This window comes from Rhea americana, unplaced genomic scaffold, assembly GCF_003343005.1.
Source record: "Rhea americana isolate MKP2758 unplaced genomic scaffold, rheAme1 scaffold_39, whole genome shotgun sequence".
In the NCBI taxonomy this organism is placed as follows: Eukaryota; Metazoa; Chordata; class Aves; order Rheiformes; family Rheidae; genus Rhea; species Rhea americana.
Genome location: NW_028186523.1, coordinates 3,924,017 through 3,950,063, shown reverse-complemented (window position 1 = coordinate 3,950,063; position 26,047 = coordinate 3,924,017). Strand labels below are relative to the sequence as shown.

General features: G+C 37.7%; 1 protein-coding gene across 1 annotated transcript; it reads right to left on the bottom strand.

Annotated features, from left to right (window-relative positions):
* Nucleotides 1-26,047, bottom strand: LOC146591049 (kinesin-like protein KIF20A). The gene is made up of 18 exons (XM_085313515.1): nt 25,907-26,047; nt 24,797-24,871; nt 22,319-22,438; nt 21,290-21,428; nt 21,008-21,192; nt 17,457-17,556; nt 16,790-16,984; nt 16,596-16,707; nt 15,030-15,101; nt 12,898-13,044; nt 12,130-12,295; nt 10,633-10,797; nt 10,040-10,179; nt 8,080-8,245; nt 3,353-3,467; nt 3,209-3,276; nt 1,474-1,593; nt 1-300 (listed from the first exon to the last, which is right to left on the bottom strand). Exons 1-18 carry the CDS (start codon nt 26,033-26,035, stop codon nt 25-27), a joined length of 2,490 nt encoding a protein of 829 aa, XP_085169641.1. The 5' UTR covers nt 26,036-26,047; the 3' UTR covers nt 1-24.

Here is a 26,047-nt window from a genome sequence, read left to right as displayed (position 1 = left end):
GTAGTTGCACACTTCAATCAAATATTATTCTTTTACTTTATGAGCCAATGGTATTTGCTTTCTTGAAGATGTTGAAGAGTCTTCATTCTTCCCCCAGCCTTTACCAAGAGGTGTACCAGAAGTTCCTGCTACTGTGGATTTCAGGTTAGCTAACAAACCTCTCTTCGGTTTTTGCTGTTTTGGATCTTCTGCACACAAACGCTTTTTGCGTTCRTCAAGTTCTTTCTGCAGGGAAGATACTGTTTCTTCAAGCTCAAGAACACGTTTAGCCCAGTTTTGAAGATTACTCATTTCCTGATCCTATGAGGATAAGATTGCTTTAGGTATTGTGAACATTAGACATAGAACCAGTTTTATATTCCAGTAAATACCTCAGCTATTACTATTCCAAATGGCTCTTCAGTACCTTGAGTTAGAGTACAGAAAACTAACAGGACATCAGATCTAGTTAGAGACTAAGTCTGACTGGAGCAGCTGACAGTAACACTTAGCCATCCCATGCAAAGAACTTCAGGAAGGCTGCTTTTTAGTTCTTAGAATAACTGTCTYAACCTGCAAAATAATTACCAAAAAGCAAAATTGGTCAAATCAAAACCCATATTATGGCTGTAATTCTACTAACAAGGACTGAATAATGCTCCAAATGGGCAGAATCTTAAAGAGACTCTCTAAACCTCATGATTAACAGAACCACCCCTTTATTTTCTTTAATTGGTTTCAAGAATTAGGAAGTTCAAGATGAATGATTTTCAGTCTCAGACTTAAGCTAAAGCCTGCAGAAAGTAATTTAACACTCAGAATACTATGTAGTCTTATACCTGTCTTGTTTCATTTGCAGACTGCAAATGAGGCATATATACAAGATGCCAGGAGTTCAAAAATCTCAGTTTCTATTTAGGAGTTTAGTTGATGCCCCAGGTCAGATGCATTCACTTTTACAAAGGCCCTACTTTTGAAGGGGAGAGTTCTTCTGTTTCAGTATTAAGTGATTTACCTGCCCATAGCTCTTGTTCAGCTAAGCCACCTCTGCAGGAATTCCAGCATAGCTTTAAAGCCAAAGAATCTTAGGTATTGTTGTGCTTTTGTGCATCAGGAGCTTGCTAGGCCTCAGCAGAGCACTTCATGATTTGAGGAAACTTCTAGAGAGTTCTGAATAGCATTTTCTGTGCTTGACTAAACTGGCATGTTTAGATTAGCAAGAGTTTACAGCATAGAATTACTTACTTAATTCACCAAGCTTATTCCTTAAATCAAAAAGGAGCCTTGTCTTACAAGATAAGGTCAAGGAATGAAACACAAGGGTTGTGAAAACTGACTCTCAGTTTAAGTTAGGGATGAAACAAAAAAGCACAAAAGCAACTCAAAAACATTATGCTCATGTTAAAACAAATAAGACAAAACAGTGTTTTTAGATATCATGATACAGCTATAGATACATGCCACATTATAGTTTCTTTTAAATAGTTGACAAACCTTAAGCATGATTGTATGCTTCAGTCTGCTGTTCTCTTCTGCCATTCTTCTGTAGGCTTCATTAGCTTCCAGTAGGGTTTCATTTAGTTTCTGTATTTTAAACTTCAGAGATTTTATAAGCTGAAAACAAAACCCCTACATATTGAAGTTCAAGACCACATGTTTTATATGAATTTTGTTTATAATTAAAACTCATACAGGCACTATAAGCATTTAAGTGATTAGTATTGAACAGAACAAATGAAGACCAAAGCAACTGAGATGAAATCTGTTTCTCTCAAACCCCTGTGCCCCAACCCATCATTTCTGGTTAAAAATAATGTCATGGTGCATTCAAGGGCCACTGTGCTAAAGCTACTGGGTTTGCACAGACATATGTCAACTACAAAGAATGCTAACACAGGCTAAATTACTCCTGCAACAGTCTGCTCCTTTTCAGTAAGGGTAGTTAGAAAGGTGCGCTCATCTCATTAACACTATTCATGCTCTGAACTGAAGTATAATTATGACAGAAAACATACGTCTTTACAGTTGGAGGGAAATACCTACACAGCTGAAGAAAACCCCTGTCCACATTTAAARGCTGGGAGTGGGAGGGAAGGACAAGTAGCAGCAAGTCACGCATCACACATGCTCAGATATTRTGAAACAAAGCAGAATGGCACTGATGGAAGTAACTGCTTTAAATTGTTCTCACTTCAGTTACTGCCAGGCAGCAATCCTCTCATTTTCTAGCCACACAAAACAATACTGAACTTTTATATCAAGCATGAAAGCCAAACTTGCTTTCTAGTTTTTCTGTCAATTTCAAATTTTGATACTAGAAATTGTTGTAGAACAGGAGCGGAGAACAAATGCCAGGGCCATAAAAATGGGACATTAACCTTGGTAAGGAAAACCAGCTTTCTGGAGTACATGTTTTGGAGTACACTTTTTCAATAGAAGAGGATTTAAGCTCACTTTCCATTTTCATGCTTTATTAGAACCAGCTGGAACTCCTTCTCCAACCTCTACTCTTATTTTCTATTAGGAATTATTCTGGGAAGAGAAAGGAGCAAGGCTGAAGTCTCTTGCCTCCTCCCCAACCTCTTTAAACATGGAAAAAGTAACTACAGCCTAACATTAAGTTCATTCAAGTACGCCTTTCCCCTCTACACACCTTAAGTGACTAATATTCTGTTTTCCATAGCATTCTGAAGCCCATGATTTCCACCTCCACATGCCAAGCAAAACACAGACTTTTTTTTTAAATGGAAGGATAAATTGTCTATTATTGGAGTTTAAGGTGAGGGGAAGAGGATGAGTTCAGCACTAACAGCAAAGACAGGTTTAAGGCACTGTTTTAGCTCTAGATCTAAATAGTTTCAATCTAAATTGATTAACATTCATCCTGTTCCCTTTTGTCCAAGAGGGCAGCATTTCAGAAAGGAAAGCACTGAGGCCATAACAGCAATGACACATTCCAATAAAAGGCCAGCTTTTCCCCTTTTTCCAACTCCCACTATATTCACCATGTGACTAGCTATAATAGCATCTGCCTTTACAAACTAGAGCAAAGCCAGAATACAGCCAATCTCTTGACAAGAGGCAACAGCTGGGCAAGTGCTTTTTTGTAAGCTTGACACCATTGCAGGAATTCTTATGCTTTTGTCTTCASTGCAGATCTTTTAATGTTGACTATTCAAAAGTTTAGGTCCACTATCCCCAGATTTATTAAGTGTTAAGCAAAAGCTACCTCCTCCTTCTCTTTGCATTGCTTCTGCAATCCTTCATTGGCTCTCTTCATCTTCTTGTTCGCAAGATCTATAGGCAACAAGAGTTTTGTTTATACCCAGTACCAAAAGCCAGTGAAGTGTGAATATACAGATTAGATTCCTACCCAGTTCCATGTTACTTTCTGTAGTCTGTGCATCTGAACTTGGACTTTCCGGAGCCAGTCTCCCTGATCGTTCATCAAGTTGCCTTTCCAGTTGCATTATTTTACTCTCTCTCTCCTGAAAGAGGAGGATATGGCAAAATTTGTCTCAAGTGTCTCCTTAACTTGACTGTACTACTGAACATCCTTCAACTATACTACACATGTATATGCAGTTTTTAAATTATTTGAAGTGGAAGTTATGATAGTTATGGTTGAGAAACCACAGTAAAGAATGCCATTCAGATCTTGAGGCCTTCTTCTCAGAGGAAGAATCTTTATATAGGAATTAATTCCTCTAGCTTAAGGATTTCCAAATTGTTTTAAGAGCAACCATAATGCAGAAGTGAAACTCCAGTGCATCTGTATTAAACACCATTGCCAGTTAGCTTGGTAAAGGAAGAATACATCTCACTGAGCTGAATATTAATCTCCTCATTGCTGTGAGGACCACAGCATCACCAGATTGCTAGTGTGATGTACCAGAGATCAAACAAGTCTCACCAAGACTTYGATTTTGGCTGCCCACTTCGATTTTATGAAGTGCTCTCCTTCCTCAGTTTTGAATTTTACATCTTAAGCACTTCATCAGTTCTTTGTTTTGCTATGAATACCATCCTATTTGAATCTTCTGTAACATTGGTTGCAAGCCTGAGTAAGAGGCAGTTATATAACTAGAGAGTACTATTAAAACACATTTAAAAATCTACCAAATGAGGTATAATTTAGGCTCAAGCGACCATAAAGGTTGAGTCTAAGAGGGCAAGATCAATTACATTGATCAAATACTAGAAAACAAGTGTTTTACTTCCTTCTCCCCAATTCCATTTTCCACTAGATGAAAGGAGAGCCTTTCAAGACAAGTCTGTCTGCCTGACCTAACAAATAAGGATGTGCTAGATCTGCCTCCTGGCATCAACCAGAATTTATCTGAGTTTATTTCTAAAAAAGAAAACCCCTTAATGGGAAGTAATACAAGTCATAGCTAGCTCTCAGATGGATGTTGGAGTCATTCTGATTGCCCTCTAAGCCAATTTGCAAAGGTCATAGCTAGACTGGGCTAAGATCCAAAAGATTATGCGCTAAGTGAAGAAATAACACCATCCCTATGTTGAAAAGGAAATCTTGATTTACCTACAATGTAATAAGAATTATCTAAGCATGAAATCCAGAATTGTTTTAGAAAGAAATTAGGATAAGACTTACAAGTGATCTCTTACTTTTGAAAAGTAACTTATCAGAGACCTATCACAAAGGCCAGGATCTCTCCTTCCCTTCCAGCAGCCAGACTCATTGGTTAGAATGCTATTGTTCTGCCTATGTTATCTAAAGAGAGGAGGTCCACTGCTGAAAAGTCATCCAACAGAGGTCACAGAGGAGTGATTTAAAGAATTATCAAAATTCTTAAGGAGGTCTCCTTAGGGGTTAATCTGATGAATATTCTGATAGAAAATTAGGTATTCAGCCATTTGAATAGTATAGTGAATATGCGCAAAAAAACCACAACGCTTGCAATATAAGACAAGTGTGGAGGAACAGGAAGAACAGAGGCCATTACACAATGCAGTATTTCTTGTCAGCACCTAAACAGAGAACTGTAAAAGCAGAAACATGTATATACCACAGTCTACAAGAGAAAACCACTTCCCTCACATCTTGAAAGGACACTGCCTATCAGTGGGGCAAGAAGCCCTGTGCAGGACAGAGCACTGAGAAAGCAACTCTRCTATATACCTTTGTTATTCTATTCTCCCATTACAGAGCTTTGAATAGGTYAAGACCCACAAGTCTCATCCATTGCCTGGATCAGTCATGCATCCATCCAGAGGCTAGACTGTGATAAAGTTGCACATGATTAACGAGGCTCAGGATTTCAAAGTAGGTTTTCAACAACTCTAGAAAGTATCCGAAACTATTCTCACCTGAAGCCACTGCTGAAGGAGGCACATTCTCACTGATCTGAAATATAATGTTGTCCCAGTTAATATGATCTGGGAGTGGCGTTTTCCTTGTGGACTTAACTTCAGATTTTTAGAGCAAAAAGGTAAAACACTCAGTGGTTTACCTCACCACTGATGTAACATTTGCTTAACCAATCTTATAGCCTTCTATGATGGAATGAGTGGCTGGGTAGATGAGGGGAAAGCAGTGGATGCTGTGTACCTTGACTTCAGCAAGGCTTTTGACACTGTCTCCCACAGCATCCTCCTAGGCAAGCTCAGGAAGCGTGGGTTAGACGAGTGGACAGAGAGGTGGATTGAGAACTGGCGGAAAGGCAGAGCTCACAGGGTTGTCATCAGTGGCCTGGAGTCCAGTTTGAGGCCTATGACTAGTGGTGTCCCCCAGGGCTCAGTACTGGGTCCCATCCTGTTCAACTTCTTCATCAGTGACCTGGATGAGGGCACAGAGTGCCTCCTCAGTAAGTTTGCTGATGAAAACAAGCTGGGAGGAGTGGCTGACACACCCGAGGGCTGTGCTACCATTCAGAGAGGCCTGGACAGGCTGGAGAGCTGGGYRGAGAGGAACCTCCTGAGGTTCCACAAGGGCAAGTGCAGGGTCCTGCACCTAGGGAAAAATAACCCCAGGCACCAGTACAAGCTGGRGGCTGACCTTCTGGAGAGYAGCTCTGCAGAGAAGGACCTGGGAGTGCAGGTGGATGACAGGCTGACCATGAGCCAGCAATGTGCCCTTGTGRCCRAGAAAGCCAATGGTATGCTGAGGTGCATTAGGAAGAGTGTTGCCAACAGGTGGAGGGAGGGGATCCTGCCCCTCTCCTCAGCTCTGGGGAGGCCTCATCGAGTCCTGTGTCCAGTTGTGGGCTCCCCAGGACAAGAGACATGGAGCTACTGCAGAGAGTCCAGCAGAGGGCTACAAAGATGACCAGAGGGCTGGAGCACCTGCCCTMTGAGGAACAGCTGTGAGAGCTGGGCCTCTTCAGCCTGGGGAAGAGAAGGCTGAGCGGGAATCTCAATGTGTACAAGTACCTGAAGGGAGGGTGTCAAGGGGATGGGGACAAACTCTTTTCAGTTGCTCCGTGTGACAGGACAAGAGACAATGGGCAGATATTGAAGCACAGGAAGTTCTACCTGACCGTGAGGGGGAATTTCTTCCCTGGGAGAGTGATGGAGCACTGGACCAGGTTGCCCAGAGAGGTGGTGCAGTCTCCTTCTCTGGAGATCTTCAAAGCCYGCCTGGATGCAACCCTGTCTAGCATGTTCTAGGTGACCCTGCTGAGCAGAGAGGTTGGACTAGGTGATCTCCAGAGGTCCCTTCCAACCTTACTGATTCTATGATTCTATGAACATGGTACATAAAGCTGACTAACTTTTTTTAGATTGCAGCTTAGTGTACAGCGGGAATCTCTCTGAAGTCACAAGGACTTCACACAAACAGATTCTATGGAAATCCAGAATCTTGCTGTTTAAAGTAGTTGCTTACATCAGAATGAGAATCTCTTACACAAAGGCCTAAAGCAATGCAAAAGATGGCAAAGGATTCACTGCAAAAATTCAAGCCTTGCCTCAGTTCCTTGTAGCACATCTCAGTCTGAATAGTTACAGCAAACATTGCTTCCCACCTATACGCAACAGGAAGACCTAAGTGGCCTTTGAAGCTACTCTGCCCTTTTGCAAGTGCAGCAGCTGAGGTTAAGAGGCTTGACCACAAGAACTGCTATTCAGAGGAGAACTTGGTCTGTCATGTACACCTAGCATTTGCACTTAGTGTCTACTAGGCAAAAGGGAAAAAAAAAATCAAAACTATCTAATCAGCTCTGATACAGTAAGATACTTTCTATGAATTTGAGAGCACAAAGGATTTCATAAGTCTTGTTTAACTCAGGACCACTGCAATAGTGTAGAAAGAGACCACTGGAAAAGAGTTCTATACTTTAAGTCCAGAAACAAGTTTGACAGACTAAAGTTAAAGTAAGCATTTACAACACTTTCTTTCTTTATTCTGCAAGAGTAGTGCTACATGTTTTTTTTGTTGTTTTTTTTTTTAAAAGAACATTACTTTGACTTGTTACTAAAACCAAAGCATCATTTAGTACTCCAGCTTAAACATGCAACTGACAATAATAATCTAGTATTAGTTTTTGTCCAAGTGCCCATTAGCTTTATCCACACAACTCAAAGGTGTGTGATTTCCAGATGTGCTGCTGGGTTTTTTTTTATACTTGTGTACTTATCATTAAGTGGCATATTTATGCAGTTCTGAGACAGTACATGCACTTTATGTTCTGCAAAAGGAGTAGCAACTTACTGACCACAACTACTGAGCAGTTCTAGGTCTAAGTACATTCAGGAGTCTAAACTGCCTAAAATTTGATCTCACATCAGTTTTACCCCACAATCTTCCCTCTAAATCTTCAGAGCAGAGGCCCATTATAATTACAATAGCTATTTCTCTACTCAATCCCCCACCAGCCCTTAAATTTCTTACTTTACACCTACAGCTCTAAGATCAGGAAGCCCTCAAATATCAAGTATTTTAAGTATATGCTACACAACCTTAGACAAAACATGTCTCTAGCTATTCAAGTGGCTCTTGCTAAGAACAAGGCTAAACTGAGCTGCTACTATTATTTTGACTGTTGTGTTACATTTAGGACTCTCAAGTGATGCTGTTAAGAAAAAGCATTGTTTATGGTTAAGATACTTAGGACACATTTTTCAACAGTGAAGTCATACCTCAACTTTCCCCTGCTCAGCTAGAAATTCTTCTATGGGAACATAATGATCTTCAATTTGTTCCATCGCACACATATATGCATGTTTCTTGATGGCTTCTTTATACATTTCAAATTTGCTCTCCAGTTTTTCTTCAAAACTGTCTTTCATATCTTCCAAGCGGTTGCTGAGGAGAATGTTAGTTTAATACATTTGACAACATGTGTTCTCCTGGTAACATCAAAGCTACCAGATCTAATCACTTGCAGTGAAGTTAAGATTCCAAGCAGTACTTCTCTCCTTTCTCCTTTCTGTTCTTAATGATCCTACAGAGCCACACTGAGACATAAGTTGTTTTGGTATATGCAAACAGAAGTTATCTAGATGAATACATATTTAGTCCTTGAACTCAGTCTCATTTTTGTTATGCTGATCCCTTCTGCTCTTTGGTTTGGCAATAGAAATTTACCTGCTAAGTACAGYTAAAGATATCAGTACAAACTCAGCTTCTAAACAAAGCTTTAATATTTCTATTTACAGTTGCAAAAAATACTTATTATCAAGTTTATTTCAATGTGATGCAAGCACCCAAACAAATGGGATTATGGCAGTCGAGGCCTTAAGATGCTCTGTTAATACGTACCTCTGTTGACTAACTTAACTACAGAAGAGCCACAAGCCTTTTGTCATACCAAAGCACAAACCCTCCCCATGAACAACCACCAATACTTCCAGCTACAACTAAGCATCAAGTCACTTTTGAATGAAGCTAAAAGACACACCCTGAAAACTTTGAGTGTAAGCACAGCCCTTGCTTCAATTTCAGTTGAGGTGCTCAAACCTCACAACATACTTTAAATTCTGTTGGCATACTAATGGCATGAAGTGTTTGCACCTATAACACTAGAATCATCCAGGAGCGATATCAGGACTGTTGAAGTCTGAATATTTTAAGCTACAGGATTTAGATCTCTTCTTGGGAGATCAGTCAAATGAAGTTTTGTTAAAAAAAATCCACAAATATGTAACTGTAGACACAACTACACCTGACTTGACCTAATATTTGAAGTATATTTCTTTAAATAAATGCAAAATTCACCTTGCCTCATTATTTCAAATTAATAGAGCATATGCATTAGTTCTTCTACGATTAATAAAATTCCCCTAGCATAAACACAGAACATAACTTCAGGTTAATCTGTTCAGCAATTCAGATTTCAGCTGGAGCAAACTTGCCAACTGAACGCACCATCATTTAACACTTGCCCTGAATCTGAAATTGTTTGTGTTTCTGGCCAAGCACACCTGAGATTACCAGTGACACTACTTCTCTGTTGGAGTAATCTGGACACACTTGAAAAAAAACCCTACATTAGTAACATCTGCACACACAGCCACAGCAGTTTATGCAATAAAATAAAAGGTTTATAAATCATCTAAGAGTAAAAAGCCAGCAGGATAGTTTGAAGATAAGCAATTCAATCTACCTGAAGCATACACAAATACAGTCACACGACCAAGTGCATGTTTCAGAATAATTACAAACCAGGGAGGAGTACCTATAGTATTTTTCATCTGCTAGGTACTAGTAACAAGAAAGTCAAGAGAACCTCTAGTCAATTTGAAATTAACAAGAGAATAAAATTCAYGAAGTGGCATTATTGTTTTAGCTATACCTAGGGAGAGACCGATCTGTAAAACAGTTTTAGTATGCCTTTTCATTAGAAGCTTCAGAACTGGCCCACCCTAACTTCTCCAAACAGCACAAGTCATACATACACGTATCAYAGAATCAGTAAGGTTGGAAGGGACCTCTGGAGATCAGCTAGTCCAACCCCCCCRGCACAGCAGAGAAACAAGTGGCCCATACAGGGATTGAACTCAYGACCTTGGCATTATTAGCACCRCGCTCTAACCAACTGAGTTAAGTTTGATCCCCGTGAATCTTTCACATCTTTTATAGGATTGCTATCTGACTTACCTCCAGGCTTCTTCTGTTTCCAGTAGCTGTCGAAACATTGCTTCTGCCATCTCTCTACGTATCTTCACCTCCAGGAGAAGTTTACTTTGCCTTTCTGCAACTAGCTCTTCCTTTAGGTTCTCAGTAGTTTTCAAGAGATCCTGAATTTAAAATACTTTACTTCAGAAAATAAGCCAGAAATATCTCAATATGAGTGTCAGAGGAAAGACTGATCTATTAATACAGATATTCAGAGGCCATTTCTACAAACCCATGTTTTCAAGGTAAGGGGTGAAAGTATTATTAAACTTCAGTTACTTCTACTGCAAAGACAGCTTTTTTCCATCTTTGTTTCTGCTATCAAAAGTGTTACTAATTTGATACCTTTTGGCATCAAACCTTGCGTTTTGGCACTTGACGTGACTACAAGGCAGAAAAGGCCTTCCGCATTTGCTCTTTCAGACCAGACTACTAAGTCTGGATCTAACAATGAGCAGAAGTTCACAGATCTCATTTGGAAGAGCTTTAGCATATCTCTTATAGCAGAAGTTTCTAGTATTAGAGCTAATACCAATGGCTTTCTTGTGCACAGTTTGGGGTAGATGTATATCTACCTCATGACTAAGAATGGTGATGTCTACTTCCTCTTCCATGGAGGTTTCAGTACCATCAGGGAAATCCTCTACAGATGTGTTAAAGTGTATGATAGGCTTGCCATCACTTCCAATTAACTTGGGGGTAAAGTAACTGAAAGTTTTGGGTAGGATCGTCTGGATTACCTGAAAAACAAAAACACAAACCAGAAGTGACCATAGAGATTTATCAATGCTGTCAATACTGTGGACAGAGGAACACTAGAAAGAAGGGGCATAAGTGCACTGTTGTATTTACATTTTATTTCAYGATTACAAGAACATTAACAAAACTTATTATGCCCTTAGCAGACAAAAAAAGTCAGTATTGATATAAAGCTTCTAGTTACCGTGCTGTTAGAATACTGAAAGACTATACACTGACAAGCTTAATATRGTTGTCTACAGATAGTGTCAGTTTCTGGTGTAGTTTCCTGAAACTTTCAGTGTAGTTTTCTGAAAAACTGAAAGCAAATCCTTAAGATATTTGTTGCTTCCTAAAATACTGTGACAAGGATCCAACAAGTCTCTCCAGTAAAGACTAAGTTTGTCAAGACAGACTTGATGTAAGACAAGTCAGAGAAGCTTGTGTCCTCAATGCATGCTCTTATAATGGAAATTGCAGCTAAAGATGGAAAAAAATGTCTAAGATCATATTAGACTGATCATTAGACATTTGAAAGGTGCAAGAACTCATCCACGGTTCCTTTGTGCGTCCTGGACATTTTTTTGCTGTGGAACACACCAATACCTCCCCCCTTCATTCCTCCTCCCACCACCACCACCCCACTCAAAGTTAGCTCTTCAAAGCAGCACCTTCCAGGGAAACTGAAAAAGGTTAAGACTAGACATCACTCCCAAGTCTTGAATTTAAAGAGACTGGTAAGTAGATTTAGCAGGAAACACAGAATAATTTAGACTTAGAGGTTTTTTTTTTTTTTTTTTTAGAGAGACCTCCAAAGCACAAGAGCACATTACCTTCAAGCTTTAACTTGCACAAAATTTTATTTGGTATTAATAACTTACACTTAGCCAAATAAGAACAGTGTAGGCACAAGAGATCTTGTGTAGACTGCAAAATGAAAAAGGACATCTCTTTGTAGCACTGCTGTTGTCCAAAAGGTTTGAATAACTCAGCTCATACAAACATTTAAGTGATCAAAAGCTTGAATGCAGATCCTGCATTTGCTGAAATATATGCTATAACTAGGCATATCTGAAAGTCCCTAGTCTACTTTTACACAAAGCATTTGTGGCATAGAATTTAAACAAGCTAGACAGCTGCAGCTATCTTATCTTGCTACAACAAATAAATTTGAGGATAGAAAAGACTACTGAAAATTCTTTAGAGAGAAGAAGCTACATGTAGAAAAATAACATATCAAAAGCCCTAACAACCCTGAGGTTCATACAACCCGATCATTCACAGCTCTATAGTAACAGAATGCAGAATAGCTGGGAAAGAAGCTTCCCCCTTACCTGTTTGGCTATAGCTGAAAATTTCATGACATGTAGTGTTTCATCATAGGTGGAAGCACGTTGATTAATGTTTACAATCATACAAGCTTTGCCTTTTCCACAGAAGAATGGCTGAAACAGACGAGTCAGTTTGCTCTCTCTGAATGGAATATAGCTTGGCTTCATCCTCACAGAGAAAATAATAAAATTCCAACAAAAAGTTATGAAAGGCCTACGTGATACCATAAGTTCACTTAGACTATATCTCTTTCCCCAAAGATAAAAAAAGAACTATCATTAGGATGCTCATATCTGAGCCTAAACTATTTCAAAGACCAAGGTCATTGCTGGATTTCTCAAGCTCTCCAACAAAGTATTTAAAAACAAGAGGAGCAAGTAAAACCTTTCTGCACTACAGTCCCTACTGTAAGAAAACATATACTAGAACAACCCAAATGCTAACTACAAGACACTTCTGTCATCTGACAAGTTCACTTGTATAATTTGCAGATGGAAAGGAACATGACAAAATGGAAACTGTACACAAAACATTGTTCATACGCACACACTAAAAAAGCGTGTTAGCTTTGTTTCCAGTTTCCCTTTCCACAATCTCCACAAATAATAAGAATGTTCAATACAATTCCAGTGACATCTCAAAGACAACTGATAAGATACTGCAGATTTGCATTTTTAGTCCTCTTACCTTATAAATCTCATCCAGAAACATAATGAGGTACCAAGTTTTAGGCTGAAGGCTAAGTATGCTGTTTAAGATTTGTCACTTACTTTGGATTTTGATTCTGCTTCAATGCTGCAATGCATTTTCCGAGGATATGAAGAGAATTATTAATATTCCCTGCTTCTTTTAGTCTATCTCCAAAGGCTTGTGTTTTATTACACCGCTCTGATCCAGCCAAGTCACAGAAAGACAGTCTGGGTGAAAGAATTAACCAGAAGAGATACAAACTTGTTTCTAAATAATATGAGGGAAAAAAAATCAAACTATATGTCTTCATATTTAAGTCTAAAGTATAAGAACTGGCTCATTTCAGCCCACCTAGAACACCTAAGAAGTTACACTTCTTCAGTGTTGAAGTTTTGTTCTGAAGATACTATGCAGAGCATTTAGAATACCAGTACTAAACTATCTTCCCACATGTAAAAATTCTTGAACAAAACCGTGGCTCCTCTGGCAGTTTTTAGTGCATTTGAAGAATCACATAGACTTCATTTAAAACTCCATACGCATTCTTAGACAAGTATTCACTTCAGGAACCTAATTTTTAACACAATCAAGTACTACCAGTTCCAAGACAAAAGGAATTTCCGAAGCACTTTTGTACAGTGGTGCTCACTATAAAAACACTTGACTTTCACCTTCACTAGTTTCAGCACTAAAACTAATGTAACAAGATACTGTTGCTGATACGCTTCAACACACTGTATTTAAAAGGCCAGAAGTCCTTTAACACKATCACCTTATAGCTCTTCTATTTGGCTGCAACAGTTATGTGCTATTAAATTCAGGCTACAGAATTGCCACTCATGGCTTTATAGCTATGATCAGAGAAAACTACCCCAAATATTCATGGAACCTCAATTTTAATATAAACAAAGCTCTTGAAAAATATGAAGTTTCAGAAGGTAGTTAACCTATGTAACCTAATTATTGCTCACCCATACATAGCTTTGATTTATATAAAACGAGATGAACTAAGATCATATCCCTTCATGCAGCTGAAATAAGTACACATTAATACATACTAATAATGCATATTATCTGTGTGAAAGGATATAATCTTATGATCTCAATCCTTTTAAGTACAAGATGAAGAGCTTTTCCTTGAACATCTARATTTTCTGTCCTTCAGTTAGCAGCTGCTGCAAGCTTTGCCAGTGGAATATACTAGACACAGAATGGCAAAGCATACAGAAGCAGTCACTTCCTCAGCTTATCTTTCCTTAGAGTATTTATCACTGCACCATCTGACATTAAATGGTATTATTTAATAGTGAAATGCTTATTTATTACCATCTCCGCTCAGTAGAGACAAGAGACAAATCACAAGGAATTAGTATGGAACTAAAATACTCCAATTCAAGACTGCACTCATTACTCTATTTCAAGCTAAGTGGAGGATTAAGAGAAAAAACACACAAAAGAACTGTAACAGCTTCAGGCCAAAACATTAAGTAACTTCCTCCAAATCAGAAGGGACCAGAGAGCAGTAAGGACTTAGCACYGCTCTCACAGGGTATGCCTACATTAGCATATCAGGTCAGAAGAGCAATTTTGAAGCAAATCTCTTGATGATCCCTTTTAACTGTGCTGTAGATTGCACCACCAAACAGTCACAGATCATACCAGTTGGATTCTTTTGGGATTAAGAGACACTGGAAACTGTGTTCCAGGAACACACCGAACATCCCCGGCCACAAAAATTTAACCCATAAACTAGTTGGTTTGGTCCTAAAGTACAAAGATATTCTCAGCAGTGGCACAGCATCCGCACTGGTTCTTCAGCACTAGTTGCTGCACTGACTTTAGAGATCAGCTTCTATCAGACAGCCATACGGCTTCTACTAAACTGAATAGTGTGGTATTACATACATTATACTACTTTGTCCCAAGTGCTCCCCTGATTATTTAAGGCTATATACCTATATTTTCCCTGAATTAACGACAGTTTTCACAGGTTCCTGCAGCCAAACCTTAACAGAGAAAGTAGGGAAAAACTTCTATCAGGTTTACAGTCAGTTTATGTAACCAGTGCGCTTCTGATTTCTTCTTCAGCTCCCAGAGGAATTGTCTATTAAAAGTGCACCAGTTTGGAATGCTTATGCCTTACCAACTTAAGCATCAACTGCTTTAAGTCAACTGCTTAACATTAACTTAATCAACTGAAGCATTCACTTACTCAGAAACACCAAGAACATGCGGCTGATGCTCATCAGTTAGCTTCAGTAGCCTGATTGAAAATATACTGTGACTGGAATGGAAAAGAGTCCTTGTTAATGACTAGAATTATGAAAACTAAGCAGTCACTGAAGCAAAGTAAAACCTGTAGGCCACAAAATGTTCACTGCTGAAAAAGTAACAGCAATTAATTCACTAATTTACATTAATTACCTTTGCAATGCATTTCATTTAGCAGCTAATAAAAGTTAAAGTATATTTTGCAACTTCATCTCTTTTTATATAGTAGAAGGAAAAATACCACATTTACAGCCTAGAAGCTGAAATTCTGCCTAGTTCTTCTACAGTTAAATGCTCAGTTTTTGATTTTTCAGTTTTCAGGTTGCATTTGTAATCGTTTAAAGACATAGTTCCTCTGTTTTAACCATCAAGCTACAAAGGCAAGAGGATGGACTTATGCTATATTAAACCAAAGAGAAAACTCCAAAACTAGAAGTGCTTTGTCCCCAGTTTATCCAGTAAATCATGAAGCACATCCTGCAAGAGACAAACAAATCCAGTATAATTTTAAAGCAGGGTTTTACCTATCAGCACAAAGCCAAACTGAATTGAGTGATGTATATAAAACCAGCACAATTTAGAAGCAAATGGAAGTCAGTGTATTCCCTGGAGCAAAAGTAGAAGATTCTAAGTACAGAATTCCACCAGAAAAAGCATGGAATTCTTTTCTACAATTCTTAAAGAAAGCTTGAGTGAAATTCAGGGGGTAGCATAACACGAAATTTAACAGCAGCTGCCTATAGTTAATACAGAAGAACATAACTCCTGATTTTTAGAGAAAAAGTATCCTTAGTAACAGTGTGATTGTATTAGCTAAATATATAACATGCCCTGTTACTCATTTTTGCATCCTCTTATTAATCTGTCCTTTAATATGTGTGGAAAGGTTATTTTCAACAGAAAGTATATTACCTTCTCCATTTATTTCCTCCCACACCATCAAATCAGATTCTCCCAGAGCTGGATAAGAGCTATGTGCTTAAGGTAAGTTCTTCACTCTTAAGATACTAATGAAAGTCAGCAACAGTACAACAATCAGGATCTAGATAACTTAGCAGTAATGAAAGGTACTATAAGCCACACATATTCCTATGTCCCTGTTGACAGGCTTTAGATTTCTAAGAGTTATACTGCTAAAGGAGTGATTAAGAATTATTCAGATTTTCTTTCTACATCCTTGCACAGCAAAAGCCCACCCAGCTTCACTAGTGTCTGCCAAGACCTGCAGCCCTGCTGGCACTTCAAAATGAACGTGTTTTGATCTGCCTTAGTTGTACAAAGCTATGAATGGCAACTGAAGTCCAGCTACTATTAAAGTTGTCTGGTCTCTCCACACCCATCTTAGATTTCTTCCAGAAAGGAGATTTCTTAAAATCAGAATAATCAAGGAAATTCTTAAACTATTATTGAAGAGTTGCTCATTGCAGAGAGGCTATAAAATCTTCTCCTCCTTCCCCGCCAAGAAGAGACAGGGTATGCTTATAATTAGAGAAACAAATCAACAAACCTCCTACTTGACTGCTCGTTCATTCTAGTACATGCAAAGCTTCGGTTCTTATTTCCAATTTTTAGTATTTTGCAGGCTTCTTCAGTGCTCTGCACATTAATCCACTTTAAGTCTGTGAAAAGAGACCTTTTTCAGACACTTCTGATCACTAGTTAAAATTCTATGAAACCATACAGGTAATAAGATAGTATTACCTTTAATATATGAACTTCCTCCTTGATCCTCACAAATTCTTAAGACTCTGCGTTTCTGATTTTTTGATGTAGACAATACATTTAGTAGGTCATACACATATTCATTATAAATTTCATAAAAGGAAATCCACACAGATGCTTGTGTTCTTTGGTGCATGTTAGTCCTATACATGTCAGGTGGAACAAAGTTTTTTTCTGACAACCAAAAGAGAAGAGCTCAGTGATCAAACACTTCATTGATGAACCTTAATTTACTTACTAAACTCCGGTACTAAAGCAGTGTGCCGAACCTTTTAGAAGAGGCTTGCATATACATGTGTGGTACAGTGAGATGCACTGTAGTGCATAACTTCCAAGTTTATGCAAGAACATTTGTATTTCTCCACAGTCATCTATAACCAGAATATGCGCAAGATGAAGTTCTTAACCATTCCCTCTGCTTACCACAAGCTTTCGCAGTTTGTCCATTAGCCTCTTCCTCCCCAAAAGGTAAAAAGCATTTTTGGTAGCTTTGCACATCTCTCTCTCCATTTTAAGCTTAGTTAAAAAAATATTTTCTACACTGTATATAGTATGGCAATTTTTAAATCCTCTGAGTTACCCACTTCCATTCCTAAATTCCAGAATTTCTATTCATAATTGCATTGGAATTTTCCACTTTCTTTACCTAGTGAATCAGAAGGCAGACTTTTCAAAGTAGAATTGATAGATGAAGTAGATTCCAAATGATATGCATTTGTAACAGTATTCAAGATGCTTTCTGTATCCTTGAAAAAAAAATAAGAAACTGTTACATCTAGATAAACAGACGATGAGAACAGCAGAAGAAAAATAGAAGATGACAGTAATTCCACTATTTAAGAGTTCAGTATTCAAGGAACATTAAATATTAAGCCACACTTACTTCCACGCCAAATGAAGTGTTTCTAACACTGAACTTAAGATACACAAGAATTTTTGCCTCCTGTTATTCCTAGCAGCCTGTCTTGGAGGCTAATTGCTGTTAACATGAGACCTACTTTACAGTTCAGGGAGAAACAAGGCAATAGACTCTCCATCTGAATGTAACAGTCAAGAATGCCTTTATGAACTACTACATAAATCTGAACAGTATTACAACAAACCAGACAAGCTGGAGAAGTAAGTCTTCCAGAAGCAGATGGCTGTGTGTGTGTATGTGTTGGGGGCAGGGGAGGGAAAGAAAGACTAAAGCAGTCTTATTTCTTCTTATTTGCCTGGAACAAATCACATTTTGAAAAAGTCACAGGCTTGTGCCAGGCTTGGCAGGGTGAGTCAAACTTATTTTAAGACCTCAAAAAGGAAACGATAGCTTTATAAAGTACTTAAAGATCTGATAAACCAATAACCTATGACTCAATTAAAAGGCCTTAAGTCTTGTATGGATAACAGCACAGTTTAAGTACACACCTTCACTGAACTCCATTACATAAACAAAATTTTAAAACCTCCCACTAGAGAATCCTGTATCTTCAAGTACTACTTTCCCTTTTCCACCTTATTTTATATACCAGTACACACTTTCATTAGGACATTCACTTCTATTTCCAAAAAGCAATCCTGAGAGACAGTCACCCCACAGTACAACAGGGGAGCAGATGTTTAGAAAGTAGTAAGTCTCAGACAATGGTTCACCTGTTACAATGCAGTGACAGGCAGCACTAGACAATTCATAGCAAGCCTATGTTACTCAACTTTTTATATCCAAAACAGAGTGGTTTGGGTTTTTTTTTTAAACAAACAGAAAGGAAGTCAGCTGTTGCATTTTAGATGCAAATTGCATGAGATTTCATTGCCATTTATTTTATAATGTCCACTTATAARTGTTCACTTTGCCAAGACAGGCACTGGTAATATATTCAATTATTTATGTTCTAGAGTAGTTAAGTGACACCACTAGCAGGAACCCTATTCATTCTGTTTGTAAAGCACACAGCAGGATTATAAAGCAAGGTACAAGACTCATGTATGGCACATATGTCAAAGATGGAGTACAAAAACAATGCCCCAATACTTGCATGCATGATAAAGTATAAGTTTTTACAGAGAGAATTCAACAAAACTGAGTGAGTTAGCTATGTCACTGTACTAGTCTTTGACTCATGAGACTTAATACAAAAAAAAAAACACAACACTAAAACAACTGCCTAAAAACAAATGGGAACAAAAACCAACATTATTTTCCAGAGGCAGAAGCTGACAATTGACAGGGAATAAGAGAAGACAGCTGGGAGTTACAGTGCAAGTAAAGCAGCTTTTTAACTCAGTAAAAAAGAAATATTTAATCCAGTAAAAAGAACTGGTGAAAGGGAAGAGGATGTGAAGCATGCACAATAACTTTTTGCAGCAGTACTTTAATGTTCTACTGTTCATATAAACTCTAAATACAAGGGTATTGCAGTAATTCAGATCAGTTTATGCTGAGAGAGTAAAAGGAACAGTGGCACAACATGTAATTTACACAACATGTAAATTGAGCCTGGGAAAAGGGCCTACAGAAATCCACAAAAACCAAAAACCACTCCACCAAGCCTTATCTGCTCTCAGATTACAAGCTTAAGTGAATAGCATCGCTGTTCTGATGCTCACAAGCTATCAAAAAGCATGGCTTCAGTATTGGTGATAGCTGAGCTATTAACATGAAGCATTGCAGCAGACCTGTGAGCAGCAGCATAGCCAAAATAGTCCAGTCTGTCACGCTTTATTTCCTATATGCATTTTTTCCTATATGCATTTTAATTTTCCTTCCCAATGGTGTAGGCTTGCTTACTTTTCATTGTACTGCATCAGCATCTAGACCATTTACTATAACATTCAGTAACTGACAAACTTCTCTATGTTAAATCATTGATTTGATTAATAACTCCAAGAGTTGCATTCAAAATACGATATCTGACCTCCTGTTCTACACCTTGAGTTGCCGCTTGTCTTTCCTACAAGTCTGTTGGTTTCCTGAAGACTCTAAAAATATTTACCCACCACTTCTCTTAACTCATTTTCTTTAGGATCCCCACTCTTACACACACAGAGTGCATGTGCACTTAAGACATTCACAAAAGAAATGTGATCTTTAGCATGTTTTACATTTTTCATCTGAGGTCTTTCCTCAAAAATGTTAACTAAATTCAGAATAAGTGAAGTTCAGTGCACAGAGTTTAAATTAAGCAATAGAATTTAGAGTGGAACCTCACATACGATTTTGATTCTAGAAGAATATTCTTTGAGCTAACTGGAGTGCTTTAAGAATAATGCTGATATTAAAGACCAAATAAAAAAAAGTCAATCACTAATTCTAGACTTGCTTTGAATGATAGTGAGATGAACCTACTGAACTTTCAGATTAAGTCAGCCCCCATTTCCGACTTACCAGACTAAAGATATTCAGACTACAAGGAAAAAGGTAGATATCTTGTGATAATTTGCAATCGGACTTAGAAGTATAAGGGTCACACATTCAGTAGAGCTTGTTTCTTACACTGCAACTGAAAGAACTGGATAGAGATATTGAGAACAGAAGGCTGCCAAAGGAAAGATTTTTCTACTCCACTTATATTCTTCAGAGACTAGAAATACAAGTTAAGATATATACAATCCCCTAAAGTAGATTGCAGTCCTTCCAGGAATTTAATTTGGTGACATGTCAATTTGCTTTCTGCATCAGAAAAATTCTTTGTGAAGCTATAAGTTACAGGTTCACAAACTTTTAAATATGACTTAAGATTGTCTTCTTTCAGAAGGGACTCTTCTGCTTTGTTACCTCTGCTAAAAAGCTGTCACTATCTCCACTGAACCAGTAGATAGTTGCTCAAATTCTAGTATAGATGCAGCCTAAGGGAACTGATCAAAAAAAGACTTGCTGGGGAACAAAAAACAGCTTTTAGATAGGTCAGCTTTCTGTCTTTTCAAGGGCTGGCATCAAACAAGTGCCAAAACCACTCCCCTATGGAAATTCAGGCTTTGGCTTTTGCAATGTTTTTATTTTGAATTATGTACTGATGGCTGCAAAAAGTTCTTCCAGTTTACTCCAAGCTCTAAAAGTGGCAAGTTGCCTTATTTTTCAAGGTTCACAAAGTACCCATACTATAGATTAAGATAAACTTAATAACTTTAACAGTTAAACCGAGATTTATTAGAACTAGTCTAATTGCTAGAAAGGAAGTTTAAAAATCTTTATTCTTTAAGCAGTATTTGGTTACTGACCTCTTTTAGTGAGGCAAGAATGGTAGTCTTTATGGTTTCCTCTTGCTTAACCTGTGCATCTTCTAGTTTCTTAACATCATTACTCAAATATGGTTTAAAATTCATCTTCAGGTATTGTCTTCCCCTTATGTGCTTAAAAATCACATCAAGTGAGCGAGGCAAAATACCAAAGTCTTTTGAAGATCCTTAAAAATAACAATAAAAACAAGATTTAGACATTCACATGAACTTCAATAGATTTGACTTGGTTGTTATATATGCTTTTTGGCAAACATTTTATACCTTGGATAGTGAATGTCTTGCCTGCATTTGTAACTCCATAAGTAAACACTAGTCCATTTACTCCATTAACATATGCTCTTACTATTTCTCTCATTGAGCCTTCAAAAAATTCACTTTGAGTAGTTTCTGGTCCAAAAACCTTTGGGAAGGGAAAGAGCAGAGAAGAAAAAGTGGATGAACATTATATAAATTTTAAAAAATATGCTTAATATATCATCATATAAGCACTGAATAATACTGACCAGTTTTTCAAAGCAAGCTGAGCAGGGGATACCAGCTCAGTTTGTCTTGCCTCAATCCCCTCTAGTTCAGGGTTTTCTCTTGGGTTATCATAGCATGTCTGCTTAACTCTGAGATGCACTCAGACTTGCACTTACTCTTGAATATCTTCCTGGTCCTAAGATAAACTGCTCAGAATGCTATTGAATACATTCCTTTTGGTGGATATTTTCAAGAGCTATGCTCTTAACTCTGTAACAATCATCCACAGTTGAACAGAAAATGAGCAGTTACAAGGGTCTAAATGACTTACTAATCACGCAGCAGCTTATCTTTTAATACTGGAAGTTCTTGCAATAGGTGAGATATTTTTTAAATCAAGAAAAAACTTGCTTCCAGTGTAGAAGGTTCAAGTGCTTAGGCTGCTGTTCTTTATTGAAAGAACTACATCATAAAAAAACATGCTTACAGAAATCCCTTTAAACACCTGAGTTCCTGTAACACTTCCCAAATGAGGTCATGTAGAAACAGCAAAACCACAGTGAGTCTGCACCTACAATAAATTTCTGTGGCATCTAATCAAAGAAAACAGAACTCTCAAAGAAGCCTCCTTGTCTCATCTAACTGGCATCTCCACTGTAACACAGCTTCCTTAACAACCTAGAAGTAATAAGCAGTATGCTTTTTAAGACAAGATGTACTAGACGTAATTCAAAGATGAAAGATTATATTTGTACAATACAATAGAAACGCTTCAATTTTCAGCATTATAGTGAAAAATCATAAATAAAAATATGAAAAAGTGTTTGCCTGAGAAAATGTGAATCTGTGTACAGAATGGCCAATCCCTCTTTCACTGTTTTTCATTGCAGAAGACTCTTTGGGTGCATGAAGAGTTACTGTCTGAGAATCTTCAATAGTTACACAACCCTTAAAAAAACAAGACAAAATAAAACAAAACATCACTCTACATTTAAAAGGAAAATTACATTAAAAAGAAAATAATTAGTGTTTTCATCCATTTACTGAAGCTATGAACAGTTGCAAAATTCATATTCTCTCAAGATACTCAACAACTACAAAGACACTTCTTTCACATGAAAGAAAGCAAATAAAGTTAAGGCAATTGTCTGAAGTTTTGTAGAAGGTTTAACACTGTTCCAGGATTCCTTACAGCCACTTTCTCACACTTCCTGAACACTACTATATTATGATTCTGGCTTACAGTACCCTATATATAAACTGTGCGAACAGAGCTATATAGAAACTTAGTAGTTTTCCACTTGAACCATTTTCAGTGAAAAACAAGCTATAATCAACAAAATAAGACAGATTTGAAGCACGATCCTTTGACAGATAGATGGTGTCATCACTGAGATCTGAATTGGTTTCATGTGTAATTTGATTGCTAGGTAATTATATCCAACATTTACTTAGTTAAGAAATAGCATTCATTTAACTAGACAAACACAGAACAACCAGAGAATTTGACAGTAGACAGGCTAATAAAATCTGAACTACTAAAACAGCTTAAAAGCATTCTGAAGCATCAGCACAAGGATTATTAACTGCTACTCAATCTGACATTTTAAAGGCTAGCCAGAGCTGGTAATACTAATAATCTGTGTAGCATGTACATATCAAGTTTCTCAGCAGTCTCATTTAACAAGTCAGTTTATCAATTGGTTTAGAAGCTTTAAGAATGGGTACTAAACTCAGACCAAACACTTGCTCCATCTGTACAATGCTTGAACCTGTTATACTGTCTGGATACAACTGGTAATTGTATAAAGACTATAGAATTTCATCCTGAGCACTTTTGCCTTGCTTGCTTAAGTTACTGTCTCTGTAAGCAACAACAGATGAGTTAACTTGTGGAATGTCTCCATTTAAAGCATGAACCTACAACTATGATTAATATATATTTTTAATGTGTTAAATATTTGGAGAAAAGATTGTTTCCAAAAAATAGGCATAGCAGGGAGAAGAAAGAAGAATTAATTTGATCTCTCTATAATAGAGATAAGAAGGCTTTTCTATTTGTTACCAAGAACATTCYTCATGGATACAGGTGATAGTTAAGATCATCAGTAACAGAACATATACTAAACGTTGAAGAATTTTCTTGCAGATTGATTCGGAGTTTTTGGAGGCTGAGAAGAAAAGCCTTCATACAGTGCAAAACTAATACATATAGCTAATATATTGAAAGATCAACTATTTGATGAAGAACTACATGAAGGCAAGAGTTAAGAAACTTAATACAAATTGCAATATTTACAGCCCCTGCTTTAAAGAACATAAACAAATGAAATAGTAGTTTCATTAATGGTAGGTATTTAGAGGTTTCCCATTCCAAAGAGGAATGAGAAAGAGGTAGCCTGTAGAACAATTTGTTTTTGTTGATCAATTTATCCTTACAGTCATCTCAAATCGTTGAATAACTCCATACTGGAAACACTGTGCCAGGTCATACAGCTGAACAAGAAAGGTCTGAAGAAAGGTAAATGGGTTCTGGAAAAGCCATTCAAGTGAAGAAAATAAGAAGGTTCCAAACTTGGCAGATTAAATGCAAGATGACAATTACACATGGGAATGGGGAAAGAAAGAAGAAAAAAACACAACAAGCAAACCTCAAGAAGCAAATCAGCTAAAGAACAGAACCAATATTAAACCCTTATTCTAATGGGTCAGCAAAAAGGAGTCTATCAGGAAGCCTATGAGGTCTAGCAATGATCACTGCTGACAGAAGATAYACTGCAGTGGCCTTGTACTCTGAAGAAAGCCAAACTTCTCACCGGTGTTCACAATGAGGGGAAAAAACAGTATTCACACACATGCATGTGTGCATGCACAAAACACTGAAGCCTCTAAAACTGATAGAAGAAACCACAGATGTTATAGAACAAATTGACAGAACAAGGCATTTACCCACTCAAGCATTTAAGGAACTCAAGCGTCAAAAACCTGTATTATTCCTCAAAGTGCATAATCTCTTGTATGATATCCTTTGTTACTCAAACACTGCACAGAGCTGAGAGCGATACCAGTTTTTAAATAAGGTACCAGTGGAGTTTTGCAGAACTACAGGTACAGGGAGTGTGTGCAAGCATGTTTGTACCAGGCAAATTACTAAACCTTTGATTAATAAAACCCACCCCCATACACCACATTCACCCAGGCATCCACTAATTCTATTTGGAAGTAGTAAACATGACTTTTATAAAAGGAAATCTCATCTTATAAGTTGTTCTTCAGGAAGAAAAATAACTTGACTCTACAACTAACCTGAGATTCATTGTTTTCAAGCTCTGCTAAAGAAAAGGGCCGCACTCTCAAGAAGACTTTCAAAGGTTGATACGCCTATTCATAAAGAAGAAGAGTGTTACAATTGTGCCTTTTAAAATTGGACACTCCCAAAATGACTTATCAGCATACATCTGATGCAGTATTTCCCATCTTACTGCCTCCATTTCTCCTCCCGTGTAAACTTCATACCCTAAGCAGTCATTTGTCTCTTGACTGTCTAACATCCTAAAGTAACCCCTTTTTCATTCAAGCCCCCCTTCCCCTGCTGCATTTAGAGTTCTTTCGTATGACCAGGCCAACACTATGATTTCAAAAGAGCACGTTGAGAATTAAATTGCACTGCTTCCACCTTCTGGTCACTGTGTGCACTGAATTCAAGCAGTATTTTCTAATAGCTGCTCGCAGTTCTGTACTTCCATTTCATATGGAGCATATTCAGTTATTAGATCAACACCTTTTTACCTTCAGATAACTTTCTTTCTACCATCCAGTCAGGAAAAGTCTTCCCATCTAGACACAGTGATAATAGTGGGAGATTTTTACAGCTATCCCAACATCCTTTCCTTTCTTAGAGCTCAGATGTCTCTACTTTGGCAACTTGCTCATTTAGCAGAAAGATTTACCAGACTTTCCTAGAGCCCTGTGGTGACCAGCACTCTACTAAACATAGTCACCTGAGGGAACTCAGTTGGGAAACCTACTATCCTAAATGGAGTGATTAAGTTTCATCAGAAATAGTTATTTTATCTTCAAAATCAATATGCAGTATTATTATTTTTTATTTCCAAGCATCTAAAAGGTTTTCAGCAAGGACATATAACCTTTTCAGCCTGCTAACCAAAACAGTAGGGTTCTAATACATCCAAAGTACAAGTACTGAATTTCTTTACTTCCTTCTCAAAAGTCTGGAACAGTATTAACCATTCACTACTGGACATGATCTAATTATTTACAAATTAGCAGAAGAATCAAATATATCTTCAAGGTAAGGGAAGAGATATGTTCTTACTGAGGATGTATTTTTCAGAATCAAAGCTTGGAGAAGAAAAAAAGCATAATTATAAGTCATATTCCAAAACCCATCCACACCTCCTGCTCTTCTGTATTAGGCAATACTGTTGACTCCATAGGTGAGGATTTACCCCCTAAGTCCAGAAAAGAAATCGATTCTGACATATCAGATACTTCTGCAGAGACATAGTTTTTTCCATCATCCATTGTTCTGTGCTG